Below are 21,743 nucleotides of genomic sequence, written 5' to 3'. Positions count from 1 at the left end.
CGCTGCTCTTAAAACAGTAAGCGTGTTTGTGTCGGGAGCGGTTATCCCGCTTCATGACACTATGTTGATGTTTATTTTCCCAAAACACCAGAACACTCTGATGTATTTTATTAACAGCCTCAACTGCAGACCATTAGCTTTATTATGAATAAACTGACTCACTAGACTTTATTTAGAGAAGAGTAAATGTTTATACATTAAGATTTGAATAAAAAGAGGCATTTCCTTTCTTTTTGCTCAGAAGCAATAACCACTCTCTCACTCTGAGTATGTCTTTTACAGGATTATCAGCAGAGCTGATCTCCCAGGCTTCCCTGCTGTGCTCCGTATATCTCGACTGGAGTGGAGTGGTTCAGAGAGCTGAGAAGGTTGAGTTTCTTTCAGCTGGACACAAATAAAAGGCTCTTTGAGGTTAAGATGACCGTGTGCCATGCATTCTCCCATGGAGCGAGATTGGGTCAGGCTTTTACTCGGTTGAACCGAGATAAGTTTTTCTGCGCCAGCGCACGGAGTACGGACTGAAGAGACGAAGCTGGCTGTGGAGTTTAATAATAAAGAATAAAGGAAAAGAATCAGCCGGGGAAAATCCGGAGATCAGAAAAAGTGATAGTCAAAAAATGTGCTAGGTCTCATTTTGGCGGATAAAATATGCAATGATGAGATTCACTACTTATCCTCAGGGCACAAGGTGTGACACAAAATGCCCCATCACTGGGCACAAGCATGCACTCACACTCAAACACCACAGGCTATCAACCTGCATGTCTTTGGACTGTGGAAGAAAATCTGCGAACCTGGAGGAAACCCACCAATCATGAGGGAGAACAAACTGTATGCACACAGACCCGAGATGGGAATCAAACCCTGGAGGTGTGAGGGGAAGGTGCCACTACGCCACTGTACCTCCTTTACTTTGTGTAATGTGATTTGCCATGTATAAAAAGAATCTAAATTTATAATTAGAGAGAATTATTTCCATTTAAAAAAAATCCATCCCATATTATAATCTTTAAGAACTAAAAAGTTTCCAAAACTAATGTCTAAACTTTCACGATGTTTGGTTTCCTTACATTATAAAAAGACTAAAAATAATAAATTATAAAGTTAAAAAAAGGAGTTGGGCTGTAAGCCTTCATAAATAAATAAAAAAATTATAAAATAAAATATTTTAACGTTTTTTAACATGTCAAAAGATGCGTTTGACAAAAGAGCAACAAACTGAAATCATACTGACGGCCAGGTCAGATAGCAGTCGTATCGTTGCGACAGAAAACATGGAATGAGCAACGATAACCATGTAAAGCATATTATACCAGTAAATGTTGTCTTATTTTGAAAAAAAAAAAAATTTTATATATAGAAACTTACTCTGTACTCTTTTTTGTTTTTAAACGTGAACAATTACGGTTTCAATTTAATTTCTTCTCCAAATCAAATGGCGATCCGATATTTAATCCGCCGACCCAAGGTATGGCACCGGTACAACCTCTGATTATTCTTGGTGCTGTAATAAACCACTGCTAATGGATGGATGTACACACAAGCACACAAACACGCACATGCACACACACATGCACCAGTGCCAGGATTCCCAGTGGCAGGTTTCTACCAGTGCCAGGTTTCTACACCTTCCGTGTGAATACAACAAGATGTCTGTGGTGATCTTTTGCAAGATTTTTTACATGCCTGTGTAACAGAGCACATTTCAGTTATTTACACTAAAGAATGCCAAGCTGGACACGTCACATAAACCGCCAAGAGCTGGAGGTGCGTGTGTTTATAGGTGTGTGAGTGTGTGAAAGATGCTTATCAGACATACCATCATTGCTGGGGCAAATACCTTGAAACCCACACACACAACCATTGCATCATAAAACAACCGGCTCTGACTCTACGTCCGGCCTCATTAACTTCCCGTCTTATTGAGCCAATCGCAAGCTTCCCCGAACGCAGGAACGAACCGACGACAAGTCATGAAATCAACCGCGGTGGAAACCCAACAGCCATGAGACTCCTGGAGCTGCTCGGTTAAGCATACTCAACACCTCGGTGCACGCATGAGAGACACGGAGAATGGATCCTGTACCTAAATTTAGCCTCCGGCCAAGACTGAGGTGCCAGACGGCATCTTCTTAAACACACAAGAGCTGTAACATACTTTTTTTTTTTCTCAGAATCTGAAAAGATAAAACGAAGTAAGATGACAAATATGACAAAATGTTTTAACATGATCACGGCTTTAATGGCCTAATGTACAGTAAGAGAAAGAGAACAGAGCAAGCGCTTGTCGTATGTTTATTAATCCCATCTTGCGTTCCTTTATTAGGAGAACGGCACAGGGCTCTGTTGAGGTAAATAAACCCTGCTCACAAAGTAAATGCTCTGCAAACACCTCTCTCACTCTCACATGACTTCTGTTTAGAGAGAGAGAGAGAGAGAGAGAGAGAGAGAGAGAGAGAGAGAAACAAAACAGAAAAAGAGACACAAAGACAGATACTATGTAAGAGAGAGATGCAGAAAGACAAATACAGACAGGGACATACATAGTCAGAGACAGAGAAAGAGAAATATAAAGAGGCAATAATAGATACCAGGAAAGAGAGAAATAAATACAGTCAGAAATAGAGACACAAGAAAAAAGAGAGACGAAAAAAAGGACACACTGACAGAGCAATAGAAACACAGAGAGAGAGAGAGAGAGAGAGAGAGAGAGAGAGAGAGAGAGAGAGAACCAAACAGGTTAAAAAAGGGGGGGCTTTAAAAAGAGGAAAAAGGATGTAGAGAGAGACAGATGGAGAGATACTGTAAGAGATATATGCATGAAGACAGCAAGGGACAGAGATGAAGTAAAAGACCAATAAGAGAGGCAAAGATACAGTAGACAAGACAGTAAGAATGAGTAATATGAAGAAAAAAGTAAAAGTAAAAGAAAGAAAGACAAAATTAGAGGCACTGACAGAGCAAAAGAAACAGAGAGAGAAAGAGAACAAGACTGAGAGAGACAGAGTAAGGCATACAGAAAGACACAGACAGAGTGATAGAGACACAAGCAATACAGAAAGACAGAAAAAGGCATAAAGAAAGACCGAAAAAAAACTGAGGTATAAGAGAGAGGTAGATAAAGAGAAAGAAAGGGAAATATAATAGAAGAAAGGAGAGAGCGAGAGAGAAAAAGAAATAAAATTTTTACAAGAATAGAAATAAGGCTCTTGAAGTTTAAAACCCACACACGTTCTCTCAGGGAGAACACACACACACACACACACAGAGATGAGGGTGTTGCTGTGCCAGAGTAAACAGGTCTGGGTAGTTGTGTGGACAATAGAGATGGACAGAGACTAAAGAGAAAGAGTAGAGAGACAAAGACAGGGAGAGAGTCGGGCTAAATCAGTCAGTAAGACTGTGACCGCTCGATGGCGTGACCCAGAACACCGCAGGAAGCTGCTTGGATTCTCTCTGAACAGACACACACACACAACTACACATACACCCACATACATACACACACACAACTACACATACACCCACATACATACATACAAACACATACAAACACACACACATACACACACACACACACACACACACACACACACACACACACATACACACACATACACACACATACACACACATACACACACATACACACACATACACACACATACACACACATACACACACACACACACACACACACACACACATACACACACATACACACACATACACACACATACACACACACACACACACACATACATACACACACACACACACATACACACACACACACATACACACACACACACATACACACACACACACACACACACAGCGGCAGGAGAACACGGGAGTTCAGGCAGGAGACAGGGATCCAGGCATCTGGAAACCATCCTGCTGAGAAAGAAGTACTTTAATGGTCTATTTATTTGATCTGGGGAGAGCTGGCATGAGGTAGGGCACACCATGGCAGGCTTCAATCTGTCCTCAATGTGGACACACACACAGTTCCTGAGTGAACATCATTCACAAACATTTATACTCCCTGCTTGTGTTCAGTGCTGCCTGGTACAAGACGGTTCGGCTAGTTTCTTTACACTCTGAGCGTAGAAATACACTCTTACTGTTTCACACACAACCACCTGTCAATCAATCAAACAGCCTGCACCTGGGAGGTTTGGCTCTAAAGAAGAGAGTCAGCTGTTCTTAAGCATTCTGATCTGTAACCTGTACAGAGACTGTAAACCTGTGGAGCCTGATCAGGGCAAAGTGAAGCCAACTCAACACCATACCTGCTCCACATGTGACCTCATCTACACACCTGTCTGACAGCATGAGTCAATGCTTCATCATCACTGCAAACCTGAGCAACTGTCTCTCTCACACACACACACACACGCACAAATACACACACAGACCAACACCACAACCACATCCTCCTCCTTTATAAACGATCTACACTTCTTACTCATTGCTTGTTTACAGGAAACGAAATGGTTAAAAAAAGAGCGAGAGAAAAACAGAGAGGGGGGGGTGATTGGGACAGCCCCCCTTTTTAATTCAATCAAAGATCACTTAAGAAAATGTGGCAATTTTTTCTTTTTGACATTGAAAACAAAGACATTTTAAAAAATTAAAAAACAGAAACAATTAACTTTTCAAAAGAGAGATCAAGAAGAGAAAAAAAGAGATTGTTGAAACGTGAGAGACAGAATGAAAGGAATAAAAAAACATGGGGGGAAAAGAGAGAGAGAAGGAGGACAGAAGACTAGGAAGTAAAAAAGTATGGGAAAAATATGGGGGGATAGGATAAAGGAGAAAGATGCAATAAAAGGGAAAAAACACGCTTAAAAGAAAGGACAAATGAAGAAAAAAAGAACAAAATGTCAAAAAGAAAGAGACCAAAGGGATGAGATAGGATAAAGGAAAGAAAGAAAAAAAATCAGAAGGTGACTAACACTAGAAAAGAAGCAGAAAGAGAGAATCAGTCAGAAAAAGAATCAGAGAGATGGTGAGAAACACAGATGGAGAGACAAAAAGAGAAAGACAGATAGGTGTGGGAAATGGAAAGAAAAAGACAGTCACAGAATGAGGGAGAGAGAGAGAAAGAGAGAGAGAGAGAGACGGGGAGAGCCGAGAGTTTCCTGTGGTATGATCGAGTAAAGTCGTTACTGCTGCTGATTTCTGAGGCTTTACAGAATTAAACTCTGTACACTGTGTGCTTGAACACACCGCTCACACGTTCCGTGTTACACTTTAAAGTCATGTTCACACTTAAACCCGCGACATTCCAGTACGCTCACGACGCTCCTGATGTGTTGGCTTTCTCACGAGATCTTAAGACGGGAAAACGGGTTAATCCCGTTTACACTTGCCAGGAAAGCTCTGTTACACCAGATGTGATGTAGAACTAAATCAATGGATGTTACAGAGTTTAATGGACACTGTTTCTGTCTCTCTCTCTCTCTCTCTCTCTCTCTCCAGAGCAGTAGAAGGCTGTGATGTCAGAGTCCGCTGGGGGTTTGGATCATTACCGACACTCATCGTGAACTTTACTGTGCTGCTGATTTGACTAAATAAACTCGTCTGACACAAATGGCTAATGACTCAAATTTCTTGAAGCTCCCCTGTTGACTGCCACTTGATGCTAATGTGTTACACCAGCTGTGCCTTAGGGCGCTTTCACACTAGACACGATTGATTTGTACCGTGCCCAGGGACGACTGCCCCCTGTCCAAACTCCCCTGATTTAAATTACTTTTGCTCTCCGTTCTCGGGTACTTACACTCCCCGATAAGGAAGCTGGCAGTATGCATCTACTTGGTTTTGTGAGCCGCCATTAAACACAAGAGAAGAAAAGTAAGTGGACCTTTGCGCCGTGCCTAATATTATTGATATTTTAGAAAAAAACATTGAGGGCGACGCTCTTGCGTGCCTTCCTACTGTATCGGCTTTTACCAATCTGCTTTCGTTTTCAGGTATGATTGGTTTCCATATTTTATATTGGTATCCATATCCCTATATTATCCGTGTCCAAGTACGAAAATGCATTTTCCAGCGGATTCGGGGATGGTTCGAGAGTGCAGAACGGTTATGTTTCACACTGATCAAAATGAACCAGACTTTGAGATGGAGTGTTCTCGGAAACGTCCTGGTCCCAGCTTACACTCGCATCCCCCCTCCCCACCCACTGACAGGTATCACATCAACGTAACCCCATGCTGCTTAATTGCCATTAAATTCCTGCATATGGGTGGAGGAGCAGAAGTGTTAATGAGGCATTGTTTAACCAGGTTGGGTGACTTCAGAAAGACACCACCCTCAATACTTCAATTGTTTTTTGTTTTTTTTAACCATTAAGTAATTAACTTCAATGATCGATTAGAACAGACAGTTACGTAACAGGAAGTGGCACAGACATCTCTTAATCACGGCATCGCATTCATCCAACCTCACAGGCAACACCTGACGCTCACGACTGATATGCCAAGTTTCTCTGCCTGATCTAAAGAAAAAAACAAAAAACGTCCGGATGTGTCAAAGCCTGTTGTTATGCATCTAGAAATGACTCATCTGCCATGCAGTTGTATCAGCAGATCTGCAACGCGGCTCGTATCTGACCGTCGCTTCCGAGTGAAGTAGAAAGAGGAAGATCTGCTCCTATAATAAAACACTGGCACATAAAGAGCTTCCTCATCTCTGACTGTAATGGGTAGGGGTGTCAGGGTTTAAAATGACAAAAACAAATGTTCTCAAAATTATTCTTAGGCAGAATAATCAGGAGAAGACTGGTAGAACAAACTTATTTTTTAAACAGTCAGGAACGAATTGGTAAACTTTTCCCATTTTGTAAATCTGCTGCTTATTTACACGAATTCCACAGGCTGTTATTTTAAATGCATTTGTTTCAAACATGTGAAAAATTACTATCTAGGCACCCCGTATAAATATATATAAAACAATATTTTTAGGAAAACCTACAAACATGATCAAATGAAAGCAGAGGCAGCAAACAGGCAAAAAAAAAAAAAAAACATGTGTGACCCATGTGATTTAGGGCTCAGCGGACACACAGCGACTGAAAACCAGTAGAGTAAGGACATTTATCAGGTAGGCGGTAAACGTCAGATATGCGCTTTTGTATGTCAGTGGTGAGATAACAATCAGATAGTCATCTCACGGTGGGGAAATCTCTTCATGTTCCCATGGCCACCCAAGTCCTGAAATATGGCCGTGTCTTTAGAGAAGAAAAACTCCATAGATGTGCTAACCTGGCCATTCAGTACATTCAGGTCATCAGCTGACTTCATTTTGTTGCCACATAACGTTGCTGAGTCTAGACCTGAGCAACTGAAGCGACCCCAGATTATAAGAGCTTGTGCATTGCTTCATGCGCTTAATTTCTTACCCTGATGCTACCATAGCTCAGAAATAGGTTCTGATCAGATCACATGACCTTTTGCTCCAAAGTCAAATCTTTATGCTCCCTCGCAAATTCAAGTCTTCGATTAGTCTCCCTGGTTCTTCACTATCCTTCCGATTTTAAATAGTGTTAGACAATTCTTTATAGGGCTGAAACTATTTTTTGAGTAACTTGAGTAATTCAATTACAAAAAATGATCGAGGCAAAATCTTCTGCCTCAAAGCTTCTTTTAATTAATTTTAAAAGCTTGTGTTATGTTTTTGCGCAATTATTTGTTGACAGCGCACTTGCGACAAAGTGCTCTTCCGGATGCATGCCGCCAGTAAACAGCAACAAAGAAGAAGCGCTTGCGTCACGCACATAGCGGAAGGAGACGCAAACAGTTAGCTGTGTATTGATTTGAGGGAGCGCTCTGTTGCGGCTACAAAATGGGAAATACCAGCAAGCCAAGAGAATAATTATTAGATATAAATACATAATTATTTATTTTATTGTGTGCCTTAGTTTTTTTTTATCCATAGTCATTTGAAATACCTTTTTTAAAAAAAAAAAAAAAAGAATGTATGGCCATGTAATGCACTTAACTCATCTCAGTCCACTTTAATACCTCTATCTTACCTATGCGGTTTAGCGCGGTAGCCGGAAGTACAGTTCATCGTGATTCACCATGAGTTTTGGCGCTGCAATTACGTTTCCATCTTTCCGCGCGAAAAAAAATACAATAAAAATTTTGGCAGTCCTCACGGAAGCTTACAGACCTTGCAGAACTTTGCGCAACGTCGGCAGGCAATCGCGGCAGCTCACGGTGCCCAACACCGCATCTCACCGTGAGTCAAACCGCATAGGTGAGATAGGGGTATAAGGTATTCCTTGTATTGTGAATAATGACAATGTTTATTTTTGATAAAATGCTGTATGCATTTAAAAAATTAAAAAAAAATTTAAAAAGAAAACCAATGAATCTTTGCTTCCCTTATATGTTTTTCATTGCTGTTTAATTAAGCAAAAGTACATTTTATCCAATTGCTCGATTAATCGATTACATTTTTGGTACAATACTCGATTACTAAAATATTCAATAGCTACAGCCCTATTTCTTTACTTAAACCCCTTGTAAAAAGGGGAACACCAGTGAAACACCTCCTTAGTTGTTGTCTTTGCTTGATGCAGGCCATTTTGACACAGTGACAAATATTGCAAACTACATCATCACAAAAGCTAATATAACACGATCTTATCTTCACAGTAAACACTCTGTTCTTCAGAAAACCAGATGCAAAAATAGCCTAAAGAGCTACCGTGGAACAATCAAGTAAGCAGCACTTGACATCAGAATTGTTGATCTTGTTCCAACTTATTTTAATGATATTTATTTAGATGTCAAATTCACGCCCCCCCAAGCAAGGAAGCAACTGGGGTAAAAAAAAAAAAAAAAAAAAAAACACAGATATCACAACAGAACACAACATTTTTTTTATGATTAGGATAAAAGCATGTCCAAACATATATCATATTACTAATAATAAATAAAATTGCAGTAGGTTTACGCTGTGTTGGCACACACTGGTGTACGTTTGTTTGCGTGATAAAAGAAATTTAGCAACTTCGCTTGAAATGCTGCAAGGTTTCTCAGGAATATCACTTTGTGACTGATACGATCAAGTCCGTTAACACTGGTTGGGATTTTACTATTCATGAAAGCCAGAATTCCCTCGGGGTTTTATAAAGAACTAAGATTATCCGGCACCGTTGATGGTCAAACACTTGACAATAGTACTCATGAGTCTAAAATGATTCTCGAAGGTATGGTAATATTTGTGTTCGCTCACAGTACGGTTATTTCCCTGCCAGGAATCACAATGTAAGTAACAAACAAGACCAAATCAAAAATATGAGGGTGAATCAAAATTGATCCAAATTCCGGTTATATAAAAACTTCTGTCTTATCAGTGTTTTCCGTTAAAGACTAGTGTCTCCTCAGTTACTGCTAGGCAGATGTGAATGTGTTACATCAGTTCATTTGTAACTGCGGTGGAAGCAAAAATGTATGTGATTTGCACAAAAAAAGAGCAGCGTGCAGTAATATTTTTTTTGTGCGAGTGATCTGAGGGTGTACCAGGTGTCTTTATTTTTGTGCTGTATAAGTGTTGAAAAAAATGAAGTAAGTGTGTATGAATGTACATAGAGGTTCAAGGATGACCATCAAGAAGGAGCCGGCTCATGACGCGTGTCCGTACACTTCTGCCCACACTGTCCGCACTCTGCAAAAACTATGTTTAGAGGTGGTAATCATCCTCCCTATAGTTCTGATCTCGATGCGTCAGACTTTCACCTGTTCGGTCCCCTGAAAGCCGCCCTAGAAGAACGGAGATACACTTCTGATGAAATAGTAAAGACAGCGGTGCAATCATGGCTTGCATACAAGAGCGGTAGTGGGTCAAACGGTTAAAGCTCTCGATTGTACAAGACCTAGCTTTACTATTCTTTCACTGCTGAGCCCTTGAGCAAAGCCCTCATTTATACAGTATCTACACTCACTGGGCTCTAACCCCAGCTTCTTAACTTGGATTTGCAAAAAAAAAAAAGAAAGAAAGAAAGAAAAGAAACCTATGCACATGACAAATAATCAAATCTTAAACAAGTTCAAGAGAATTTGAGCTGCTTGTGAGACATGACTGGAAGTGAGACGTATCGGTGAACGTCTCACAGATAGACATGCTGTTCCTTCTAGTTACACTGTAACGAAGGACTAGCAACATTTTGTAACTAATGCCAATATTTAATAAATAATAAAAACACAAGCACTTTGGTTCTTTTGCTCACTTCACACTCAATAATGCAACCTGATTGGGTCAGACGAGAGGTTAAAAATATATATATATTTAAAAAACCAAAGCATTTGATGCAAGTTTCTGAGAACTTGCTTCAACTTTGTAAGTTCTTGTTTCGAAAAAGAAGCTGAGAGCAGCACTTTTAAAACGAGGTCACCTTCCATTACGAAGGATTATATGTTTAAAAATAAATAAGTACATGAATAAGCACCCAGGTTGCATCATATCTGCCCCATGATTGTGTCGCCATGCCGACACTGACGGGGTCATCAGCCACCTGCTAGGGATCATCAGTATTCTTCCATTTCTTATTAGGGGCAAAAACGACATCTCCGCTTAAGTTATTCCCCTTGTCTATATTAAAGAATAACATGATAAATTGAGGATTCAAAAGTAAAAAAAAAAAAAGAAACAAAAAATAGATGAAGGTGCAACTGTAGAAGTGTTGGCTTTCAGAGGTGAGACCGTGTTCATGCACACTTTATCCGGGACGACACAACCTTCCTGAAAATAGTCAGCAGCAGGCACTGGCATACTTTTTAAGGTCCTACTGCTGCTGATGCCCTTGACTTTGTAAGCACTTGTGAGAGAGGGAGGTGGATTGCTGACCTAGCAGGTCGACATGACCGACAGGCATGCGCCTGGTCATGAGGGTAGAGACGGGCGCAGCTGCTGGCGACGGTGGCTCTGTATGACGGATACATTCCTGATGATTCTGCCTGGCACACATCGCTAACTCGTACACTCTGCCCCGATTCTGATTATACACTTCAACAGCTATAGCTGATGAGGTGATGATATTTTTGGCTCGTTGGGGCTAAAAGAGAAAGGAAACAACTCACAGATATAGTGTGTGGGTATTCTAGTAAGGTCGAACCACATGCAACTGGGCAAAAATATCACTAACTTCTTTACATTTTATTTAAAACGAACCACAATTAAACTGTACACTGGGACAAAATTTAGACAGATAGATACAATAAAAAAAATAATCATAATTCCGTGAGTATAGAAACAGCTACCCACTAAGGCCCCGTTCAGGCTTTACTTTGAGTGATCTGATTAGCCTTGAATAAAAATAAACAAAATTTATTATTCAAGATAAAAATTTCCACTTGCAAATAAATTAATAATATATATTTTTTTTAATCCATTGCATATTATCTTAAAAAAAAAACGAGTGTCTTTAAACGTATAAAAACCACACACACTAAGCAACCACGAGTAAATGTAAATGTGCTGAGTTAAAGATCTCAGTTAATGAATATCCAAATGAAACAGTTATTCCTAGCAAAGTGGAAAACAAAGCTGTTTAAAGGGAAAAATCAAACCACTTCTTTATTTCACTTCAGATTAGGACACAGCGTGAACGTCTCGTTCTAGAAAATACCAGAAGATTTTAGATATTATTAAATTACAGAAATTTAAATGAAAGCTATTGCTTTAAAAAATTAAAAAGTACAAATTTTCTTTCTTTAAAAAAAGTTTGTGAACACATTTCGTTTGCCATTTTTATTAATTATTATCATTATTATGTGAGTTTAGCAGACTAGTAATTGCACAGGATACTATTTCTGGAAACTTATTGTGCGAGAGTAATGTTGTCTTTTGTTACTATGCTGGATTTGTCTACAGGAGAAGCGACCACCCAACAGTCATCGATCATTAATATTGACAGATAAATGTTACCGTAAAAAACTTTTATCTGTATTGCGTACACGTCCGGTCTTGTCAACTTTAAAACCTTTAAAGTTTATAACCACTCGGGAGGGCTTGTAGTGGCGTCTGATCATGAGTAGGTCACATGACAAGAACCATACATAACTAGGAACGTTTTAATCCCCCCGGAAGTCACTTTACACAACTTCTGTATTTTACTGTTGTGTGCTATAACCTCATGATCGATGCTTTTAGTTTGGTTTTGACAGGAGGAGAATAAGAAGAGCGAGCTCTTTCTGGAGTCGCTCCAGGCCAACGTGTCAGTTTGGACAGGATGACTATAACCCGGGGTTGTTCTTACAGGTGATTTTGCAGCAGGTAATTTCCAGACGCATGTGAATGCAGTGTGTAAAAAAAAAGAAAATGACTGAGACAGCAGATTTGTACAGTACCAAACTCTTAGCAATGCACCAGTAACGAGGACGTGACCCCACCTCACCATGTTTAAACTGGACATTTCTGCTTATATAAAGGACTTTGTATGGTGTTATAAAAATAAACATACTTGCAGTTATCCATGAATACTGACAAGAGGATTTAAACAGTTAAAAGGATGAAATGAAACCAGATGAGAATGTGTCTTTGTTTGAGCCTCTACCTCCGGCTTCATCGCAAGTTACTTTTGGGAACGCGAGTGTCCTAGTTTTGCTCCTTCGTAGCTTTGTGTGAAACAATCAACTGTGTGATGTAACAGTTTTGTGACAGCGCAGCGAACTCCAAGCTCGTCTCGTGCCAGGCCTGCTCGATGCACGGGCCAGGCTGGGACTGTGTGGCGTTGTTTATAAACGACTGACTTTACTAAAACAGACTTGACATTTAGCATAAAAGGACTGCTGCAGATCCGATTAGACGGTACACATTCCTGTATGCTGAGTGCGCATCAAATGGGGGATTTAACAACAACGACAAAAAAGTAAGAACAATAGAATGAAATGACAAAAACAACAAATTGACAAGGTGTGTTTTTTTTTTATCTGATAACATCGGTTTTAGAACGGAGGCACTATAGGATGTGATGTTTTGTTAAAGGAAAATTATAAGAAAGAGATTTGATAAGGAGAATGAGAATGCAAGGAAGGCTATATGGTTCAGAGAGAGAGAGAGAGAGAGAGAGAGAGAGAGAGAGAGAGAGAGAAAAAAAGTGTGTGTGTGTGTTAAAGAGAGTGTGAAAGAGAGTGACACTTGGAGGAAGTGAAATCTTTGATTCTAAGAATCAAATCATGCCAAGTATAATCTTGGCTTCAGCGGATTATGATCGAGCGTCCCACCTTGTGACGCGATACTGATTCATCTTTCTCAGCATCGAAAGATCTGTTGAGAGTAACTTTAGAAATAACTTAAGCTAGGCGCGAGCTGACTTGACGGCAGCAGTGAGATAAACTGTACTTTCTGCTTTGCTTTGGATTGTCTGGTTTACGCCGGTGACTCTGGTACCCTCTCTTGTTCTTTTTTTTTTGTGTGTAGTTAGCGAGCCTTGGCACTTATAAATGATTGACGTTCTGCCACAGGAATCCCAGGAATGCACAAGCAACACAAAACAGCACCCAAAACCCAAAGGCAAGGGGCCAAACCAATCTGCAAGCCAGTTTCAACCCTAAGTGCTTGTTTAGGCCGTTGCAAAAAAAAAAAATCGTTCTTCGAATAGCTCCGAAACCTCTGAATTTAGAACAGTAATGGCTTTTTTTATGCAAATTTCCAACTGGTCTGTGGTTGCAGAACTGAAAGGTCCAGAAAAGCCATGAGCTATCAATCCTGTGTTTAGTTCAAATCCGGTCTTGACACTCAGCCAATACGATTTAAAGATCTCACAGAAAAGGTCAGGGTAAAGCAATGATTTTTTTTCTATTAAAATATCCATTGGAAACAAACCGTAATCTGAAATGTAAAAATAACTGGTGTGATTGAGTAAGAGCCTTAACTTAATTAAGATTAAGCTTACACGTCTGCATGTTTGAGTAAAACCAGAGACTACGTACTAGTGTAGATTCGGGGGTGGAGATGTGGGGGGTTGGGTAGACGAGAAGCATAAGGAATGTGACGCATGAGGAATTTACTACCCTCCCCTTATGACCCCTGGCACACTTCATTTACCTGTGCAACTCTACACTGAAAGAAAGTAGCTGGAGAAAATTAATAACTCGACAGCAAAATGAAAGAAGGATTTAAACCTGTTTTCGCTCGCATGCTGGAGTCCCTGGGGAAAAATATAAACGTTTTCGTTATACACTATAGACCAGATATCTGAAAGAATAGGAGAAGAAGAGGAGGGGAGTCGAGCTTGATAGGCGCGAGAGATGAAGGGAGCAAGTCCTGGCAAGTTGACGCACTCTGGATTTCAGAGACGGCTACAAAATGACATTCTCTTCAACGGAGCAGGGGGCTGCTTTAAATTAGCGGAGAAGTATTTAGGTTAGTTTGGAGATTTAAGAGATCATACATTAGTCTTTTTTTTTTTTTTACGTTTACAGCAAGTCCCCTACGTACGAACATTCAGTATACAAATTTCCAAAGGTACGCGGAGTGCGTGCACCGTGCATCCCTGGATGTCCAGAGGCGAGCATAAAAGCAGCGGCGATGAAGATGATACTGCTAAGACGTGGCAAGTGATAACGATGGAAACAAAAGTGAAAATAATTAAGAGAATGGAGCGAGGTAAAAAGATGGCAGACATCGCTCGAACAAGGACAAGATCATGGAACATGTTAGTTTTATAGACGAGTTTTAGTATCCTAGTTCCTAGAAAATGTTTGTTGGACTTACGAACGAGCTCTTGGAACATAACTTGTTTATATGTAGGGGACCTGGAGTTCAGAGATTCCTAAAATGTGTGTTAATGCTTCAGCTGAAATACCACTCCACAACATCCTGCATTGTGGGATGACTAAAAAAAAAATCCCTCTGCGTCACTTCTGCTCCAAAATATCTGTTTCAGCATCTGTAGCTTTAAACTGATATGAGCAACAATCCAATGTGGCACAAACATCTTAGAAATAATCTTCGGTTTGTCGTAAGGGAACTGCACAAATTTTTTTCACAGAACGGCAAAGGATATAAAGTATCTCGTTCACCCCGACTTTAGTCATCTATGACACCTAACACACTCGTTTCCTTCAGGCTAGAATGTATGAATAGTGGTTAGATTTTTTAAGAGGGTCAAGTTGAAAAGGTTACGAAAGGGTGACTTCCAGTTTTGGCGACCACACACACACACACACAAACACAACTAGAAATCATCATGTAAATGCCGGAAATGCTGTCATTCCAATTGTCTTCCTTTTCAGGAAAAAAAAAACAATTAAACGGAAACAGTCGAGGGTAAGAGAGATCCAAAGAGCCTGTGTTCCTTCTTCCTCGTCCGTTGGATTCACATCCTTTACATTATTTACACATGACTCAACCTTTTAACTCTCGCTTAGACAAAACCCAAAATCCCCTCACACGTGCTGATCTTCTCTACCTATGCTGGCTTGCGGTATTGCACTGACATTTTTAAATAGCAACAAAAGACTTAAAGAGCACCTAGCACATCTATAAACAGCATTCGTGTGTGCGTATGTGCATGCACCAGTCATGGTTGATGGAGATTCGAGACATACTTTTGCTCTTTACAATAAAGTAACTGGCAGAGCTCCAAAGCAAAAAAAATTTTTAAATTGGAAGATACGAGATGAGTGAAGTGTAAGAAAAGAGGCGGGAGTAAGATAACCAGTACTTGAGTGCACTTTACTGACCACGCGGTCCAAACCGCCCTCTTAAAATAGAAACACGGGATGACAAGTGATGGGAACAGGCACAAATCGACTGCGTGGCACGATCAGAATGGTATGCTGCTTTGGACTAAAACGTGTAACTTGGAATCCCTGACCTGACAAACATAGAAGGACGCCACAAGGAATTCTGACTTGCAAAGTCCGGACTCCCTAGAAAGTGATGACGGATTAGGATGGCTGCTTACATCACAAATGGAAAAATGTTAGCTGTTAGATTGCGAAGTTGCTAAGACAAGCACAAGAAAAGGTGACAACGGCTCAAAATTACCGCTTTTGAGTCAAGTCAAGGTGAGGGCAGTATTATTAAAACTATCAACTAAGCAGTTCTTCACAAGCTATTATTAGCTATTAGAAGTACAAATGGGGGGGAAACAATAAAAATAAAAATAAAAAAAACAACAGATTCAGACGTGTGTCATTATTTAGTTTGATTAAGCATGACTGGTGATCGGACGAGCATCCTCAGATAGAACCCGATTATGTTTTACGTTATTGAAAGTTGCGCGTGTTAAAAAGCATCCGATCAGCTTTTTCTCTAAACCCTGCTGACGAATTCATCTCAAAACCCACTCATTACACGCTCTTAGTTTCAAAACACAGTGAGTGCAAATTAAACTTGAGACTCACATGCTTTAGAAGCCGTGCTTATGATTTACACTACTACTGAACATGCGCGCACTGTCGAGTTTTGTGGTGCGCTCTAAACTATTCACACATTAGCGTCCTGTGTGATATGTGCAGCTTGGTAAAATCGCAGCTTTTTTGTACGCTTGTATTAAAGTTATTTCGTATTGTTTAAATGCTGCCTGACGGCACATAGGCGTAGTGTTTAGCGCTGTCGCCTTGCACGTCCAGGGTCAAGGGCTCTCTGTGTGTGAAGTCTGCATGTTATCCCTGTGAGTGGTGGGTTTTCTTCGGGTACTCCCGGTTTCACTCTACAATGAAAAAACATGCAATAATTGTATGAGAGTACCCCAACTAGCACCCCTGGAATAGGCTTTGGGGCTCCTGCAACCCTGTACAGGACTAGCGATATAGAGATTGAAAATAAGTGAGAAAATACTACCCTTGGTTTTTAAGTAATAAAACTAATGTTATAAGGAATTATATGGTATCGGTTCGTCCCTGGTTATTCCCGACCCTAATTAGTAGCTGTTCCACCAAACGAGTAAAAGCTTCTGCATGCTGCCAGTGCTGTGTTTTTTTTTTGGAAGCGCAGAAAAGGTAACTAGGCATAGTGTACAAGTAGTCAGCTACATAAGTGCACTCATACAAACTAAGGGAAACAAACTAATTTTATATATCTAACTAAGTTTCCGATGCAGCAAATTGTGTCGGTGCCTTCGACTAAAAACCAGACAGTCGACATTTCAGCACCGAGTTGTGTTGTCCTACATACAGGATACATAAACTCGATCCAGATCTTAATTTTCTCTCCTCCTGGTAGCTCTACACTGGACCATATTCAGCTGTCTATCTGCACTCTTGCGGGTCGAGATCATCCTGCATGCTAATTAGAGCTCCTTAAAACTGTCCAATTGTTTTGGTTTTGTAAAAGACGAGGAGTTACACAGCATGCAGCTCTAGTTTCTGCTTCGAGGTTTGTGTCACAACATAACAGATTCAGGGAAAGAGTCTTATCAGCCTACACACCAAACAAAATGTTTTCCTATTCTTCCAAAATTTGTTCAATTTCAAGAAAAATTTAATAATATCCTGAACACACACAAACAAACAAAAAAATCTATTAGTTTCTGCAAGAACGCTTCTTGGAAAAGACATTCTTTGATAGCGCCATAAATAGTCCAATTCCAGGAAAGCCAGCACTTTTTTTTTTCTTCAGTCAGTGGAGAAAAGAAAAAACGCAATTTCCCAGAATGGATTTCCAATTTGCTCCAAATTCGCTGTTTCGTGTCGTTTCTTTCATGCATCATTGGGTCATGGTTGTGGTAATATAATCTGGAAATCTTTGGTTCTGGAAGTAAACTGTCCAAATTTTTTTTTTGTGGTTGGTTCGAGATGGTTCGTCAACGTGGGTTGGCGCTGTTGGTGGAAAAAGCTAAAAAAGAGAAGAACAGAACAGACTGGACAAAACTATCTAATAGGGGTCAATATCATAGGATTGACCATGAAAAGACAAAAAAACTATAGTAAGTACTATAGTATAGTAAAACTAACTATAGTAAGAACAAGCTAAAATCCAGTTTTGGAGTTTTCTACAGTGGAAAGTCCCTCCACATTTGGAGAAAGACTTTTTTTTTTGTTACAATAAATGAATAAACTTGTCTGGTTTAAATCTTTCACCTCATGTATGATTTCAGAGCAATTACACTGCAGAGCTCTCTCTCTCTCTCTAAGGCTTTGTGCAAACCAGGCCTCCATTCCTGCTTCGCCATTTCTCAAACACAAAGTCTTCTGACTCGGGGTGGCCAAACCCCCTGCTTAACCTGCTTGACCTGTGACCCCCAGGGACACTTAGGGCACTGCTACAGCAACAGGATTGATTTGTCCAAGAACGCACCCCCCCCACACACCATCTCAGGCTGAGAGAGAGAGAGTGCAAACGTGCCAACGCTCACGCACAGCTCAACATGTCACTGCCATCTAGACCCCCCTCAGGCTAAACCATATGACGTGGGCTGTAGGGTGCCGCCTCCTCCCCCTTCTGCTGCTGCCTTTACTCTTCCACAAGGCCTTGCTATAATACTTAGACTATAAAAACACTCATCAGAAATTTAGCTTGTTTGTTTTTACTCTGTGAGTCAGAGTTGCACTCCTATACTACAAGGATTACCTGTATGACCCAAAGTAACCTGAGAATCACAATTTAAAAAAAAAAAAAAAAAGAAAAATCAATTCTCCCAAACACGATGAGCTATTCAACGGTCGGCCTTGTATGAGAAGCAGACGTTTCTTCTTAGTCATTTCTCTGACCTTCCCGATTCAGCGTGAGAATCTCAGCCGCAAAGCACTCAGCTTGAGTCGAGCAATGAGACTTCCTGCTTCCTGAGCTGCTCAACTTCAAAACCTGTTTGTCTTAATCTGTGGCTTTTTGATACTCAGGTGCCTTGCAGCTACCACATCACAGCAACCGACTCGAATTACTCCACTACCATTTTTAACATTTGTCCCACATCCTTACCTGAAGCTCGCACCACGCTACTTCCACCGTTGTCTCGGTATCCAGGCCCTTGTAGACGGTTTTGAAAGAACCGCGTCCGATCTCGATGTCAAATTTCAGGAAGCGGCCGTCCGGCGACGTCCCTACAGCTTTTGTCTCTACCTCTTCCTCCTCCCGCACCTTCTTCTCCACCTCTCGTTGCTCGGCTTCCACGCGAGCCTTTGCCGCCTCCTTTTCCTCCTCGTATTTCTCCGCCGCTTCATTCCCGCGCTCTGGCGTGCTTGTCACTTCGGGCTGTGCGGGACTCTTGCTCTGAACCCAAGTACCGGATTCGTGCTCACACAGGATCGGCTTGTCTGTGCGATCGCTGCTAACAGGTCCGCCTGCTTCGACTGCTTCCTCCACATGCTCCTCTGCTACAACGGCGGTACAGATCTCCGGAGCTCCTCCAGGAGCCAAACTCAAGCCCGAAGAGCCTGCAGGTGACTCGCAGTCTGGAAGAGACGTAGGGATGCAGGCTTTGCTCGGGAGGTCAAGCGCTGTGACATTAGAGTCGCAAATGACGCTCCGGCGAAAAAATCTGTGCTCTGCTGTTTTGAGATCTTTGTCCATGGTGTGGCGGCGGTGTCGGACCTCAACACCGAGCTTCTCGCCCAGCATCGAGTCCGAGCCAGGGGCATTCACATTTTTAGGTGGAGGAGCCAGAAACTCCTTGCTATCGTCAGGGTTGTCAGACATCTTCACTCCAGTTACACAAGCGAAGTCTTGAAATAATAAATAAATAATAATATCAGGAATAAATCCTAAAGGTAAACGTCCTGGAGGGGAAAAACAACAGCAAGATACGAGTCTGTGTAAGAGCCTCGTATGATTTTGCGTGTTCCTTATAAACAGTTATGGGTACTCTCCGTAGGGCTTGAGCCTAAAAGAGGAGGAGTTCTTTTATAAACGTAAAAGAACAGGATACAGTCACAGATCAGCAAGCGCGTATGGCGACAGACGAGAAGCGTCAGATCCACACCATCCATCCTGCAGCGAAGCGGCAAGAGTCCACGCTGAGCATCAGGAACCACAGAAATGACGGGCTAAGAGCCTGGTTGTTGTTTTTTTTTGTCTTTTTAATTGCTTCACTGTATGAACAGCCAAATTCAGAACCAAAGTTACTGCAAAAAAGAGCAGAGAAAAATTTTAAAATGAAGTTACAATTATATTTAAAAATCAATTGTGAATCACACTGCATAATAAATAAATAGACAGACAGACATTTTCTTTATACTGGACTTCGTTACCCACAATGCCTACCGACTGACTACCTGCTATACTACTGATATACTACTGCATTAGCATCCTTTACTTTATGTCTACTTTAAAAGGCGGATGCAGCGGCACTTTATAGTCTTTTAACCTCCGCAGCTCTTTTAGCTGTATGCTTGTGCTCAACGTTCACATTGTTGTTAAAAACTGTGCTGAGTCTCTAATCTTAACTCTGCACTGTACAGCTGCAGTGCATTCTGGAAAGTCTAGCATTTGATCATGTTGGATTTCTCATTAATATGATGTTGACCATTTGTGGTCGTTCGAGGAGCGACAAGACAAGCACTTTACATAACGTGTACTTTAAGAGAAATGCAAGCATTTAGTAAAAACTGAACCATGACCTTAAAACAAGCTGGGATCCCCCCTTACTCCCACCACCTCCAACACAGGTATTATTTTAGCTTTTATAACATGGCCAGCTCACAGATGCAAAAACACACATTCTGTAAATAAAGTGTGAGCTCTTTTGAAGTGCAGGACCGAATCATCAAAATCAAATATTTAATTTCTCAGTGTTTAATCTGAAGCTAAACATTTCTGGAAATGGAAATAAAAAAATGTTTAAAAATCAGAGTTAGCTTCCCTCTTAATAAATGCACACCCAGTGCTTGAACTTAAAACACTTTTGGCAGAGCACGCTCTCGGTTACATCCACTAACAGCTCAGTGGTTTGGCATGCAGCTATGCCGAAGGAAGAGGAAACACAGGGGGAGGAAATTAGTCTCAGTGACCTGGAGTTGTTTTAGCAGATTTATGAAGATCCTTCACAATTTCCCCGTGACAAAGCACAAATACAAACACACACACATAGGCGGCCCAGTGCATTTGATTTACGAGGGCTTTTTCTTTTCAGTGAGGGAATTTAAGATTCCTGCTCTGTTGTTGACCTCGTCTAAGAGCTAATGAGCCTTAACAGGCAGGATTTCACCTCATTTTATCGACATTATACCGTAATGTTAATTCTAAGATAAGGGTGCGAGGGATGGAACACTTTAAGAGCAATGGTTTTATTAAGTATAAACAGCTCAGACAGCACAAAACTAAACTTATGAACATGCACATCAAACATGCAAAGAAAACAGTAGTAATTTTACTTATTTATTCATGTATTTGTTTGTATTTAACTAGCTAGCAGTCTAGAGACTGGCTTTCAGACTTGTACAGATGTAAACTGCTACAGTTATAGCCACAGAATAACTCTTACTATATACACGCATATAAAACTATACTAGTAACATTTTATGCTTTAACTAGACTAAGGTCAGGAATAAGCACTTTAATTTGTCAAGGCTTGTCTTAATTTGCCCTTTTTAAGATTTAAGAGTAAGATTATATTGTTAGGTGTGTTAGCACAAATTGCAAAAAAATGGGTTTAAAAAATTATCAATAGATCAATATATTTAAATCAATGGTTTTCAAGCTTTATTTTTTAATCATTATTATTTAAACAAATTATTATGCGTAATATAAAGTTTAAATGTATATTGCAAGTGAATAATCATGGATTTTTTATAGATTAGTCCTAAAGGAGAAGCATCAAGATTATTGATATAATATAT

The 21,743-nt window shown here is 40.5% G+C and overlaps 1 protein-coding gene across 9 annotated transcripts in view; it reads right to left on the bottom strand.

Moving 5' to 3' along the window:
• Positions 1-21,743, bottom strand: part of wnk1b (WNK lysine deficient protein kinase 1b) — a 102,497-nt gene that overhangs the window by 79,374 nt on the left and 1,380 nt on the right. For all 9 annotated transcript variants that reach the window (XM_053509123.1, XM_053509115.1, XM_053509117.1 and 6 more), the window contains exon 2: positions 18,889-20,030. In XM_053509123.1, coding sequence (XP_053365098.1) covers positions 18,889-19,605 — 717 coding nt within the window. In that variant the 5' untranslated portion in view covers positions 19,606-20,030. The remainder of the gene's footprint in view (positions 1-18,888; positions 20,031-21,743) is intronic.

The sequence above is a fragment of the Clarias gariepinus genome, chromosome 12 (assembly GCF_024256425.1).
Source record: "Clarias gariepinus isolate MV-2021 ecotype Netherlands chromosome 12, CGAR_prim_01v2, whole genome shotgun sequence".
NCBI lineage: Eukaryota > Metazoa > Chordata > Actinopteri > Siluriformes > Clariidae > Clarias > Clarias gariepinus.
This window is presented reverse-complemented; position numbering and strand designations above follow the sequence as displayed.